The sequence below is a fragment of the Carcharodon carcharias genome, chromosome 2, assembly GCF_017639515.1.
Source record: "Carcharodon carcharias isolate sCarCar2 chromosome 2, sCarCar2.pri, whole genome shotgun sequence".
Taxonomy (NCBI): Eukaryota; Metazoa; Chordata; class Chondrichthyes; order Lamniformes; family Lamnidae; genus Carcharodon; species Carcharodon carcharias.
The window spans coordinates 229,089,701-229,103,725 of record NC_054468.1 but is presented as its reverse complement, the minus strand read 5'-3'; the positions used below and the strand labels follow the sequence as shown (position 1 = coordinate 229,103,725).

The 14,025-nt window shown below is 46.7% G+C and overlaps 1 protein-coding gene across 15 annotated transcripts in view; it reads right to left on the bottom strand.

Moving 5' to 3' along the window:
- Window positions 1-5,777: 5,777 nt before the first annotated feature.
- adgrg6 (adhesion G protein-coupled receptor G6) overlaps window positions 5,778-14,025 on the bottom strand; it is a 277,537-nt gene continuing 269,289 nt past the window's right edge. For 14 of the 15 annotated variants that reach the window (XM_041180994.1, XM_041180979.1, XM_041181012.1 and 11 more), the window contains one exon: window positions 5,778-8,882. In XM_041180994.1, the coding sequence (XP_041036928.1) occupies window positions 8,704-8,882 (179 nt within the window). In that variant the 3' untranslated portion in view covers window positions 5,778-8,703. Of the gene's footprint in view, window positions 8,883-13,496; window positions 13,550-14,025 lie in introns of all 15 variants that reach the window. The other variant, XM_041181032.1, reaches the window with a different exon arrangement.

Genomic DNA, 14,025 nt, shown 5'->3' with positions numbered 1-14,025 from the left:
CAGTGGCAGGCTGTGCCTCTTGCCACTTTGAATCCCATTGCTGAATTAATAGACTTAGGCTTGTATCACCTTAAATGTCAAAGGTTAAGGGGTGACCTAATTGAGGTGTCAATTTGACAGGGTCAAAAGTGGAACTGTATTTCTTCTGGTGCAGGGAGCCCAGAACGAGGGAGCGTAACCTGAAAATTAAAGCCAGGTTGTCGAAGAGTGGTGTCAGGAAGCACTCCCACATGCAGAGAGTTGTGAAACTCTGGAAGTCTCTCCCCGAAAAATGCTGTGCAAGTTGAGGGTCAGCTGGAAATGACAGTTTTGTCTGTTTAGGGCATTAAGCAAGGTGGGTAAATAGAGTTAAGGTATGGATCTGACCATGATATAACTGAACGGCAGGGCAGGCTTGAGGGCTGAATGGCCTCCTTCTGTTCCTATGGCAACAGTCCGCATTCCATTTGAACTGTTTCACCAGCAACTGATGGCGTGCACCTTTTAGATTGGGTGTTTCTTAGAAATAGGACCTAATTATGCTCTCCACAGATGACCAGGGAAAACAGTGCACAATCACCGAATCACAGTGCAGAAGAGGGCCTTTGGCCCATCAAGTCAGAGTCAAATGGATCAGTAAAAAAAAATAAATTCCTGCATCTAACCCACAGTCTGTGACAAGCTAATGGGTTTCATTGGATGGCCCATGTGTGTAGTGGTCAGGTACAGGCAGGAGCTTTTATTCTTACTCCACCTATCACTGAGGATGGGCTTCACACAGCTTGGACTCTAAGATTTCCCAGTGTTGAGAAGTGACAATTGTTTTATTTTTTTTTTGTACCAGGCTTGTCAGAAGTTCCTAGGGGATAAACGGGACATCAGGAATCAGGAAGGGAGAAGAGAAATTTCCACCCTTAATTTGAATTCCCAAAGGAGCACACGGATGTGTTGTTTTGTGCCCCACCCCTCACGAGGTCAGGTCTGGATGAGCTGGTCTCGGTCCGGTCACCATGATACGAATGATCAAATGGAGATTTCACCAGGATTCTCTAACCCCTGCCATTGGCTGTTTCTATTGTGCATGAGAAAAGGAAAGTTACCCATCACCCGATCTGTCTCACTGCTCCCAAGTGCTGTTCCCAAAATATAGGCCTGAATCCTATGTGAATCGTGGGAAAGGTGTGATAATTGCCTTGGTTGGCACCATGTACTCCTGGTGGGGCAAGGCTGCCTACCACAAGGGAGCAGATGAGAAACAATCCTTAGCTCAATGTTTTGGTGTCAGGTTTTGATTGAGAATTCATGTTTTTTAAAATTCAATTACAGGGTATAGTCATCACTGGCTGGGCCAGCATTTGTTGCCCATCCCTAATTGCCCTTGAGAAGGTGGTGGTGAGCTGCCTTCTTGAACCGCTGCAGTCCGTAGTGTAGGTACACCCACAGTGCTGATAGGGAGGGAGTTCCAGGAATTTGAACCAGTGATAGTGAAGGAACGGCAATATATTTCCAAGTCAGGATGGTGAGTGACTTGCAGGGGAACTTTCAGGTGGTGGTGTTCCCATGTGTCAGCTGCCCTTGTCCTTCTAGATGGTAGTGGTCGTGGGTTTGGATGGTGCTGCCTAAGGAGACTTGGTGAGCCTTTACAGTGCATCTTGTAGATGGTACACACTGCTGCAACTGTTCGTCGGTGGTGAAGGGAATGTTTGTGGAAGGGGTGCCAATCATTGACGTTGATTGGCCTGTCATGAGTTCCCACCCATGAAAACAGGTCCAACTGCATTCCTGGTTGCGGAAGATGCCTCGCTTAAACATGCACCAGATGTTGATGTCTTCTAGATGTTGTTCAGATTCCTTTCTCCCTCCACCATCCCCACACCTCCCTGTCCACCCATCCCTGGCCTCCAATCTCTCCTACTGATAATTCGCGCTGACTCCTGGTGTGATGTCTGAGTGTTTTGCCAGTTGTCTGGCTCTCAGTCAATCTGCAACAAGGAAAGATGCCGAGAACATGTCCTCAGGGGTCAGATTTGCTTCATGTTGACAATTAATTGAAAAATGTAAAGAAGATCTGCATTTATATAGCTTGGCACAGTTGAAGATCCGAAATTGTGCTTGGAAGGTGAAGCTCGAGTGTACTCAGCGATCCAGAGAAAGGGATCTCAGAAGGCGAGATCGAAACTCTGGAAGGGGATCCTTGCTGAAGCTGTCCGAGTGGGAGCAATGTTTGGAGAGAATTCCAAGGCGAGTTCTTCAAATGTTGAGATTGAAAACCCTCGTGAGAAAGGCAGAGTTTCAGTGAGGCTGGTTGCCTCCATGTGCTGGTTCACACGTACTGCATACTTACTCTGCATATTGAAGTCCAAGACAGATATGGTAAATTGTTTTATCTTTCTGAATTTGCATGTGTCCATAAAGAGGTAGCTGGGGTGAAGGAATCATGAATATCTGAATCATTTTGTGTTTTTATTACAATCCTTTCAACATTTTTGTCTGGTGCAATATAATTCACTTTTCTTTTTTAATGAACGTTTTATTCTTTTTTTTAAAGCTCATCAGCAGACTCTTGTGAATTTGTTCCGTAACTTCCCTCCACGGTTTCTAAATAAAAATAAAAGTTAGGATCTATCAAGCCAGGTTTCACTCCGGGATCTGACTTGTCCAGTTGTAACATCAGCTGGGATCATAACAGGAGGAGCATTAAACTCGCCCAATGTTTTGAGTTGATGGCCTTTCATTAGAACTGAGAAAAGATAGAATTTCAGCAAGTGAACGGTGGGGGGGGGGGGGGGCGAAGAAAAAAAAAATCGCCAGAGAAAACTGAACCAGCAAGAATATTTGAAACAAAATGGGGCCTGAGGTTTTGATCTAAAGCTGTTGAACTCAATGTTGCAGAGTGCCCAGTAGAAAGATGAGGTATTGTTCCTCGAGCTTGCATTGAGCTTCATTGGAAAACTAGCAGGTCAAGGACAGAAAGGTCAGAATGGGAGCAAGGTGGAGAATTGAAATGATAAGCAACAGGAAGCTCAGCAACAATGCTGTGGACTGAATGGAGATGTTCTGCCAAGTGATCACTCAGTCTGCATTTGGCGTCCCCATTATGGAGGAGACCACACTGTGAGCAGTGAATACAGCAGGCTAAATTGAAAGGAGTACACGTAAATCACTGTTTTACTTGCATGGACAGCTTGGAGCATTAGAAAGTGAGAACGGAGGAGGTGAAGGGTCAAGTGTTGCACATCCTACGCTTGCACAGAAAAGTACTCACAGGGAATGGAGGGAGTGCTGGGGGTCACTCAGGGGTGGACTAGGGTGTCATGGAGGGAACAGTCCCTTCGGAATTCTGAAAGGGGAGAAAGGTGTTTGGTGGTGGAATCAGAATGGAGGTGATGGAGGATGATCAGATGAATACGAAGGCTGGTGGGGTGGAAGGTGAGGACAAGTGAGGTCACGGTTCTGGGAGGGAGGGGAAGAGATCAGAGCAGAAGTGCGGAAATAGGCAGATTTCAATGTGTGCTCTGCTCCACAAACCTAACACCATCCAGGACAAAGCAGCGGCTTGATCAGCATCCCATCCATCACCTTAAACATTCACTGACAGCAGAGTTAGTTATCTAAAGATGCACTGCAGCAACTCACCAAGGCTCTTTCCAGAGCAACTTCCAAACCCTCGAGCTCTACCATCTAGAAGGACAAGGGCAGTAGATTGATTGGGACACCACCTCACCTGGAAGTTCCCCTCCAAGCAACACACCATCCTGACTTGGAAATATATCGCCGTTCCTTCACTGTCACTGGGTCAAATCCTGGAACTCCCTCCCTAACAGCACTGGGGGTGCACCTACACCACACGGGCTGCAGCAGTTCAAGAAGGTGGCTCAGCACCACCTTTGCAAGGGCAATTAGGGATGGGCAATGAATACTAGCCTAGCCGGTGACACTCAGCCACACAAATCATCATCTGGAGCTGGGCAGGAGGCATTGGCAAAGTGTTGGAAGAGAAAGCAACTTAGTGACTGGAAGCCAGTGTCCAGTGGTGTACCACAGGGATCTGTGCTGGGTCCCCTATTATTCATCATTTATATAAACGACATGTGGGTGTAGGATTAGTAAGTTTGCGGATGACACAAAGATTGGCCGGGTGGTTAACAGTGAGGTTGAGTGTCTTGGGCTACAGGAAGATATAGACGGGATGGTCAAATGGACAGATAAGTGGCAGATGGAATTTAACCCTGAAAAGTGTGAGGTGATACACTTTGAAAGGAGTAATTTGACAAGGAAGTATTCAATGAACGGCATGACACTAGGAAGTTCTGAGGAACAAAGGGACCTTGGCATGTGTGTCCATAGATCTCTGAAGGCGGAGGGGCATGTTAGTGGGGTGGTGATAAATGCATATGGGATACTTGCCTTTATCAATCAAGGCATAGATTACAAAAGTAGGGAGGTCATGTTGGAGTTGTATAGAACCTTGGTGAGGCCACAGCTGGAGTACTGTGTGCAGTTCTGGTCACCACATTATAGGAAGGATGTGATTGCACTGGAGGGGGTGCAGAGGAGATTCACCAGGATGTTGCCTGGGATGAAACATTTAAGTTATGAAGAGAGGTTGGATAGACTTGGGTTGTTTTCGTTGGAGCAGAGAAGACTGAGGGACGACCTGATCGAGGTGTACAAGATTATGAGGGGCATGGACAGGGGGATAGGGAGCAGCTGTTCCCCTTAGTTGAAGGGTCAGTCACAAGGGGACACACATTCAAGGTGAGGGGCAGGAGGTTTAGGGGGGATGTGAGGAAAAACTTTTTTCCCCCAGAGGGTGGTGAGGGTCTGGAATGCGCTGCCTGGGAGGGTGGTGGAGGCGGGTTGCCTCACATCCTTTAAAAAGTACCTGGATGAGCACTTGGCACATCATAACATTCAAGGCTATGGGCCAAGTGCTGGTAAATGGGATTAGGTAGGTAGGTCAGGTGTTTCTCATGTGTCGGTGCAGACTCAATGGGCCGAAGGGCCTCTTCTGCACTGTGATTCTGTGAAAGCAGCTGTATTGCATATTTCAGGACCTTTTGTGTAATTGGTACTCGCAACGTGAGTAACAATAGCACACCAGTACTTACTGCTCATTCCTAGTTACCCTGACACTTAAATCCCTCTAGAGCTCCACTAGCAAGCCACAAACAATTACCACATTCTCACTGACAGGCTAGTAAATGTAGGTTGATCAGTCAGACCTCAAATCTGTCCGCTCCTCAATCCTTTAAGGCACAGTCACCTATCAGACTGCTGGTGTTCCCACTTAACTCGCCCAGGCACCTTCCCCACACCTAACCCATTCCAAGAGTCCATCTTCCCTTCCCCACCCCCAGCCACCCAGTCAGGAATGTCACATTTTGCATGACTAAAGCCTTTATTTGCTTTGTACAATAACAAGTAAAAATTGGAACAATTTCAAATGGTTTCACTGAATTAAAAATACATTGACACTTAAGACTGGCACAGCAACTAGTCAACAACATTGACAAAGACTGCAATAAATAAATATTTACAGAAGTGACTAGATTAACAATCAGCAGCAGGTCAACAGATGACAATGGAGGAAGAGTGGGTAAGGGCAGAGGGAGTCACATAGTAAAATAGCACAAGAACATCATATAAAAGACTTATACAGGCTGTACTACACAGTAGTAAAGGTGCAATGCCTGAACTTAGCAGAACATGCAGCTAATGCAGTGATTGTCAAGTTAATATTTGCAACAAGTCTAGATTACTGAAAAGAACATTGACCCTTTTTGTTGAGGTGGTGTGGGGGGTGGGGGGGGGGCAGGGTCAAATCTCACCTTTTTCAAACATCCCTTTTAAATATTATCTTATATGGAACAAAAAATGTTTTTTCTTGCCACCAGGAAAGGATTGTGGGGAAGGGTGAGGCACTTTAATTGCTGCTGTGCACCAGACCTGGCAGTTGTAATGGACCCATCCACACACTGAAGGTACGCTGTTTGTCCCTTTCTGAAAGGGGGTGTGCATGGACCCTCATGATGCTGCAGTATTGCAACAGTTGATGATAACTCTGCAATCATTAATTATCATGGATGCGTTTGTTCCCACCCCACACTTGACAAACTATTGAGAAGAGAGAGGCTAGGAGCAGCTATTTAATATCATGTGCCACAAGAGTCTGCCCTAAATATCTGCTCATAAATATTCCCCATTCAACAATTTTTACAAGTATGGAACAAAGATCAAACACTGATTTATACCTTGTCCAACCACTGAAGACAATATTGCAATTCAGTCAATAAATAGTATCCCCACCTTTAGCTTCAATAACTTTTCACTTGTGCCCTGTGGATACAAGACTTACAACAGTTGGAACTGATGATGGTGTCTCACACCACAGGCAATGCAATCGAACCACTAAATGACACCTCTTTATTGTAGAGGCCCTTAATTTTGCAATCCACCCCTCCCATGCACAGAAATCACTCACACGCATGCACACACACACAAGTCAATGAAATCAAGTGTGTAAAGGTTTTAAATCTTCCTCATTCTTTCCCAGGTCCTCAAAACATCTTAAAATCTGCCTGAAGACCTGACAAAAGGTCATTGACCAAAACTATAACTGTATCTCTCTCCACAGACCTGCTGAGTGTTTCCAGCATTTTCTGTTTCTATCTTTAAGGCCACTTGCACCCTGCTAAAATCTGCAGGTTTGTAAGACCGAAGCTTGGTGGTCACCTGGTCTTGTTTGACCTTGTCTACTCTCCTGCTTTTGGGATAGCCGTGGTGTTGTCCAGCAGTGAACCTTGCCCTTTCACCTTGGCTTTCCAACCACAATGGGCTAAGTTTTGTTGTTGTTGACTGCAGTACCATGCGATTTCTGAAGGTAGCGCTGGTGGCACCGCTGAGTCCGAATATATGTCATTGCCGCTGTCAGGTCACTGGTGGTACTGCAAGTCATTACATGAGGAAAATGCTGGAAACATACAATCAACATTTGCAAAGGGAAAAGGCACAGATGAACATACTAGAATATTTGTAAACATTTTATTATAAATCCGTTTGCAAATATTAGTCATGGATCTAAAGTATCTCTCCAGCTGAAATGGAGTCACAGTGAAATTGGGGTGATCATGATAACAATAAGATGTTCCTTTCTGCTTGAACTGGTAATTGGGGTCAATTGAAGAAAGTGCTTCACATCGGAGGAGCCGATATTATGATTGCAACCTCCTGCTTTGACAGGTCAGGTGCAGCGTAGGGGCTAGTACCGGAAGGAAAATGCCAGGTGGCTCTACTAAAGGTCCCATGCCCGGCCTTGTATCGAGCCAACTTGCTCCTGCTGAAATAGCTGGAACGCTATTTCTATAGCGCACTTCAGCTGTCATCCAGGTGAGTCTGGTGGCTAAAGCCAGGGATCAGCGAGGTTTAAATCTGGTCAGTCCACACCCCTGAGGAGAGGCAAATCTTTACACCGTCAATGAACCAACAGCATCTCCCCACGTCCCGAAAGGTCGCCTCTCACCAATTCTCTTGATATAATTACAACCAGCTCACACTTAGCACCACCTCGCAACTGAACCCTTACCCATGTTATAAAAACCAACTGCACCGGGTGACGGGGAGACCTTGTTAGCTGATGAAATGCCTGTAATATGTCCCCAGCGCTAATCCCATTTCGCTTTAGGCTATAAGACATGTAACACGATTCCTTGAGTCGATGGGTTGAATGAAGTAGGAGGACAGGGAGGCCCATATGGGGCATAAACACTGGCAGAGATCAGCTGGGCCAAGTGGCCTGGTTCTCCTGCTGTAAATTCAGGGGAATTGTACGAACTAGGCCACAGTTATCTCATTATCTTCCTTCCGCAAATTCTTGACTTCAGCTTAATTATTCCTATACCGGCGATTTCTTTGTACCCATCAAGGTGAGGTGTTCCTTCCTATCTTGGGGCCTCTGGAGCCTGCATCAAGTGATCCCAGAGAAGAGGGGGCAATGGGGTGAAGTGTCCCCCCCCCCAACAACACCTCCCCCCCAAACCTCACCCACCTCACCACAGTGTGTCTCAGCCACCAATCTGGGGAAAGCGCTCCCTGCTGAGCATTACTGCAACCTCCTCCATCCCGTAGCCTCTCCAAGGGTAGAGGGTAAGATGAGATCTAACCGCAGGCAAGTTTCACTGTGGGCCCACAACCCAGCAGATGGCCTGACAATCTGGTTTCGGATGGGCCCCTAATAGACAGGACAACTGGGTTGGGGAGGGGTAAAGGGTGTGGTTGGAGCTGCATTCGAACCTGGAGGGAGTCCAAAGGTGAAATGTCAGGGTATCATTCACAACATGACCCAGCTGTGTCGGAATGGAAAACAATAGCTGAGCTGATCTGTAGCAATTGCTTCATTAAAAAGTACCAGGTAGAGAGGGTGTAAAAGATCATTGTTTAACTTCCAGAGTTTAGGTGATATCCATAAGCCAGTTGTCCAGCACCCTGGCCATTTTTAAAGTCATCCATCCAAACCCTTTATTAAATAACCACCCTTAATTCACTCCCAAATAACTTCAACTCACTTGTCACCACAATCTCCCCCCTCCAGTCCTCCCTCCACCCTTCCTGTGTCGTGACCCATTCTCCATAATCAGGTGGCACACATGTCCGCAGAGCTCCTGAAGGCATCTTTCCAGAACTTTCCTCATCGCTTTTTATTTGTCTTTTGGTGCGTGTAGCACATTAGAATTTGGTGCTGTGGCTGAAATTGTCGGACATCATGATGTTCTTGTAGAAGTTGTCCGAGTGGGTTGGGTAGTAACTTGTGGCCTTGCCCAGGGCCTTGTGGACAGGAATGACAGGTTCCCGATGGACATCCAGATGGTCAAATTTCGAGGATGCCACGGCCGCAAAAAGGCCGCCTGGTGTGGGAAAGAAACAGGACACGGTCAACACCAGACTAAATTGGGCATAAAAATAATGTGGCCACAAGAGCATGTATGGGAACAGGAGAAAGTCAATAGGCCTAAAGAACCCTAACTGTACATTGTTGAAGAAAAACATTTTTAAAATTTTTTCATGGGATATGGACGTCGCTGGCAAGACCAGCATTTGTTGACCGCCCCTAAGTGCTCTCGGACTGAGAGGCTGCTAGGGCTCTGAAGGAGGCAGTTAAGAGTCTGCCCCATGGCCAGACCAGGCAAGGAGGGCAGATTTCCTTGTTAATGAACCATATTGGTTTTCACAACGATTAATGACAGTTGTTATGGTCACTATTACCGAGACTAGTTTCTGAATTATGGGATGCTGGGATGTTTCCCCTCATGGGGAAATCTAGAACCGGTTGGGGGGCGGGGGGGTGGGGGCACTGTTTCAAAATAAGGGGTCTACCGTTTAAGACAGAAATGAGGAATTTCTTCTCTGAGGGTCGTTATTCTTTGGAATTCTCTCCCCCAACGAGCAGGTTGGGTCATTGAATATATTCAAGCCTGAGTTAGACAGATTTTTGATTGACAAGGGTGTCAAGGGTGATGGGGGAGACAGGCAGGAAAGTGGATTAAGGCCACAATCAGATCAAACATGACCTTTTTGAACAGCGGAGTAGGCTCGAGGGGTTGATTGGCCTACTCCTGATCCTATTTCTTATGTTCTCATGGGAAGGTCCAGGGCATCAGCCCATGAAACTCACTCCTGCTCGTACCCCTCTCTGATTGCCAGAGTCCCTGGCAGATTATTCTGTCCCTGACTGCACCCTTGCCTCTGCATGTTGACCCCTTTTAAGAAACATGGGTTTTATTTTAACACATTGACACTGTAGTTTTATGAGTCGAAACTGAGCACCATTGGAACCAATTTTGTACAGCAAAGGCCTCATTTCAACAGTGTTCGATTTAGTTTGATCTTCAGGCCTCTCCATCCTGGCTTTGTCCCAAAGAGAGAGCCCAGAATACAAGTGTCACAACCTTAAAATCATTCAGGAATGAAATAGGAAGCACATTTTGACACAAAGGGTAGCAGGAATCTGGAACTCTCTTGCCAAAAGGCTGTGGGAGCTGGGGGGAAACTTTCAAGTCTGGGGGGCTAATAGGTTTTATCAGGTCAATGTATCAAGGGATATGGAGCAAAGGCAGGGAAATGGGGATTAGGATGGTGATCAGCCATGATCCAGTTGAATGATGGAATACCCTATGCGCTGAATGGCCTCCTCGGTTGCTATGTTCCAGAACAATCATGATCAGTTTGGAATGCAACATAAGCCCCAGTCTCCTCCATATCCCCCACTAGAGGGGGAAAAAAAATCAAGTAATGCTGTTACTGTCTGCAAACCCCTCAGGACCCCTGTATCTACAGCGATTGGTAGGCTCGAGTGGAGCATAACCAACTGCATGGACAGGTTGGACCAAATGGTCTGTTTCTGTGCCATATATTCTATATAATCCTGGGGGTTGGTTAGCTCAGTGGGCTGGAGGGATGGTTTGTGATACAGAATGATGCCAACTGTATGGATTTAATTCCCATGAAGGCTCAACCTCACCCCTTCACCTGAGGTGTGGTGACCCTCAGATTAAACTCACCACCCAGCCTCTGGAACGACAGCAACTTACATGTTGTCTTTTTTGCTGTGAAATGTGGACAAGTTGACAACAACAACACTCGCATTCATGTAGCAACTTTAACGTAGCAAAATGTCCCCAGGTGTTTCAAAGGACCATTATCCAATGAAATTTGACACAGATCCACATAAGGCCATATAAGGGCAGGGGGCAAAAATCTTGGCAAATGGGTAGGTTTGAAGGCGTGTCTTAAAGGGGGAAATTGAGGGACAGAGGCAAGGGGGTTTAGGGAGGGAAATTCAGAGCCTGGGGCCTATTCAGCTGAAGATCACGGCCACCCGTGGCGGAGCAATTGCAACGGGGATGTTCAAGAGGCCAGAACTAGAGGTGTACAGAGATCTCTGCGGGCTATAAGTTACAGAGATAGGGAGGGTGGGGACATGGTGGGATTTGAAAACCAGGATGAGAATCTTGAAATCAGAGTGTTTTCCAGTACTGGGAGCCAATGTAAGTCAGCGAGCTCAAATGGGTTGAATAATAGACCAATGGAATGTGTGGTTAGCTGATAACATACAGATGTACTCAAAATATTGAGACTAAGTGAGTTGGAAGCAAAGATTCAGTTCAGATAATCAATTGATTCTGCAGCATTTAATGCGAATGAATCATAATTCAAACTGGAATTCCCAAAGGCATGATTCTGTCTAGTACGTCTGTTTAGAAAATAGTACCTTGACCTGCGGAACCTGTGTCTGAATCTGAAGGGTGGATTGTCATAGCAAAGTCTCGTCTATTTGACAGCGAACTGAGACTAGGGGTAGCACCAACTATCTTGCTGCCAATGGGCACAAGTCTACAGCTCAAACTGCCCATAATCTAGGGACAACAGCAGCTGTGGGTATGGCTGGTCAGGGAAATGGAAGTCACCCTGTTGCTTCATGTTGGGTCAGAGGAGAGGGGGCTCTGCTAAGTATCTAACTTATATTTCAGCCCCTTATAAATGTTTAATGTTGCTACTGGTACATAGGTAGAAAAGTGTTTTATTCTCCAGCTCAAAGCTTCCAATCAATTTAAGAAAAGCTGAATGTGGGATTTCATGCAAACTGCTGGTCAAAAGAGTCCAAGCTTCCTCTTGATCATACCTCTCCAATCCAAGCAGTCACATATACAACCAGAATGGAATCTGTGTCCAATCATTGCAATCAATCTCTATCAATGAGTCTAGAACAGAGCCAAATATAAGGCAAAAGCCCCCAGTGGTGGACGGCTTTGGGAACCATAGGTCCAAAATACCTGTTCCTCCCTCACTCACCACTGTCATGTATCAAATGAGGGTTGTGGATGCTCCATTGCTGAGTATAGTCAAGACGGAGATGGACAGGTTTTTGATCGCTCAGGGAGTCAAGGAATACGGGGAATGGGCAGGAAAGTGGGATTGAGATAGAAGATCAGCCATGATTACGCTGAATGGTGGAGCAGGGCTAGATGGGCCGAATGGTCCACTCCTGCTCCTATTCTACATCGGGCTGGAACTTCCGAGGAACACCAGTCACAGTTGGATTGCCATTCCTCTCTGTTCCTTACCTTAGTCGGGAGCTGCACATTTCTCACCCAACCTTCCAACTTGGGCTAAGGAATTTGCAACAACACCCCCCCACCCCCCCTACCCCCCCCCCCCCCCCGCCCCACCCCCCAACTCTTGGGGGGGGCAGGGGAGGCCACACCCCCTTTTTTATACCACTAGCTGCTGTAAACCAGTTAAGTTTAAAGGTCCTAGCCGCTTTGAGAAGCCAGGGAGAAGGTAAGTATGTAAGGGTGTAAGGTAAGTGGGTGGGATGGAGTGGGGTTAGGAATGGGTGGGTGGGGATAGGATGGGTCGGGGGGAGGGGCAGGATGGGTCGGCGGGAGGGGCAGGATGGGTCGGGGGGGGTTGGGTGGTCATTCACGTGGGTGGGGTGTAGTCGTGTGAGTCGCTGGTAGTCAGGCAGGATGGAGGTTAGTTGGGGCATCCACTGGGGGAAGGGAGTGGGGTTGCAGGGGGTCACCAGTATAGTTACCCAGGAGCTAGGGAGTTGGAATCATCCGAAGTCTCTGGTTTAAATTGCAGGATCAGATGGTTCCCAGTGCAGGGTAATTGCCCATGGGAAGCTTGAACTTCCTGGGGTGGGGAGGGAGGTAGTTCTGGGGTACATCTGCCCCTGGAAATCAGAAGCTCCCATATTCTTAACGATATGCTGTGTCGTAGCATGTTATTTTCTGAAAGAAAATAGATCCAATTGACTTCTGAAAATGTGCATTAGGATGTGGTGTCTTGTAAAGGCTGGATGGTGCACAACAGAAAGACACAATCTTCTTTATAAGTATTAGATCCACAAACAACGATTCTGGCATAAAGTAGAATGACAAACCTCTTGCATCAGACCATGGTTCATGCAGTGACCACCAACACGTCACCATCAAAAAGCCTTGAAAGGACAAGCCAGTGAGACCTCCAAGATATAGGTGAGGGAACAGTCTCAGGAACAATGATACCAAGGAGAAAAGGAGCTCCCATTGTGCAAGAGGAAGTGAAGCTTATCAGGTGGAGGAAAAGTCAGAGAAGGCAGCTGTCACGTGCACAGAACCCTGCAGAGTTGCGGACGACAGTCAGTCTCGCTCAACGAGCACCCCACCCAATTCAAACTGTTAGGCATGCTGCGGGAGAACGACGCAATGCTCAGGCACAGAAAGGGGTCAAATACAAAACACAGACACATCATCCCACCGTGCTGGAGAGAAGACGTTCTTCTGGTGCAGACAAGCCGCGTCAAGCAAAAGCATCAAGCCTCAGCCAATGGTGTAATGGATACCGAAGAGATGCGCCTCCCTTCTGCATCTTGACCACAGCATGTGTGTGGTGTGCAGTCGCCTGCACCTAAACACACAGGGTTGATCGTCACTCCAACATGTGGCTACCACCATCTCTGCCCCAGCATGCGTTACCTGGTAAAAGGAGCCCATCTCTGCGTATGAACAAACTCTCAGAAGACATCATCCTGTTCCAAAAACATATCAATATTTGTTAATCAGAGCTCCATAACAGCACACATGTAATTTTGCCCTTTACATCGTTTGAAGGCTCAGCGTTGCAAATAGACTTTCATTATTTTGGGGCCTGTGGAACAATGGTGCTTACATCTACACCAGGGGTAGGTGTGATGCTCTTTTTAAGATGTAACTTTCTGAGCTTTTATTGTAGTCTTTCATGCACTTCAGGAGACAAGTGCAGCCCATTTTGAACCTTTTCTCAAACAAGCTGAAGCAATCAGTTGTTCATCTGTCAGACACAGGAGTCCTGTTCTTGGTGAGCGGAGGAAGAATGCTTCCTAGCGAGAGGAGATTTGCAATGAAAGAAAAACTCCGTTACTTCTCAGTTGGGTCAGTGGACCAGGTGTGAGACTGGTCCAGTCATAATATCATTTATTTCACTGTGAAAATTTAAGTTAAGAGTGTAGGTTAATCAGTGCTTTGA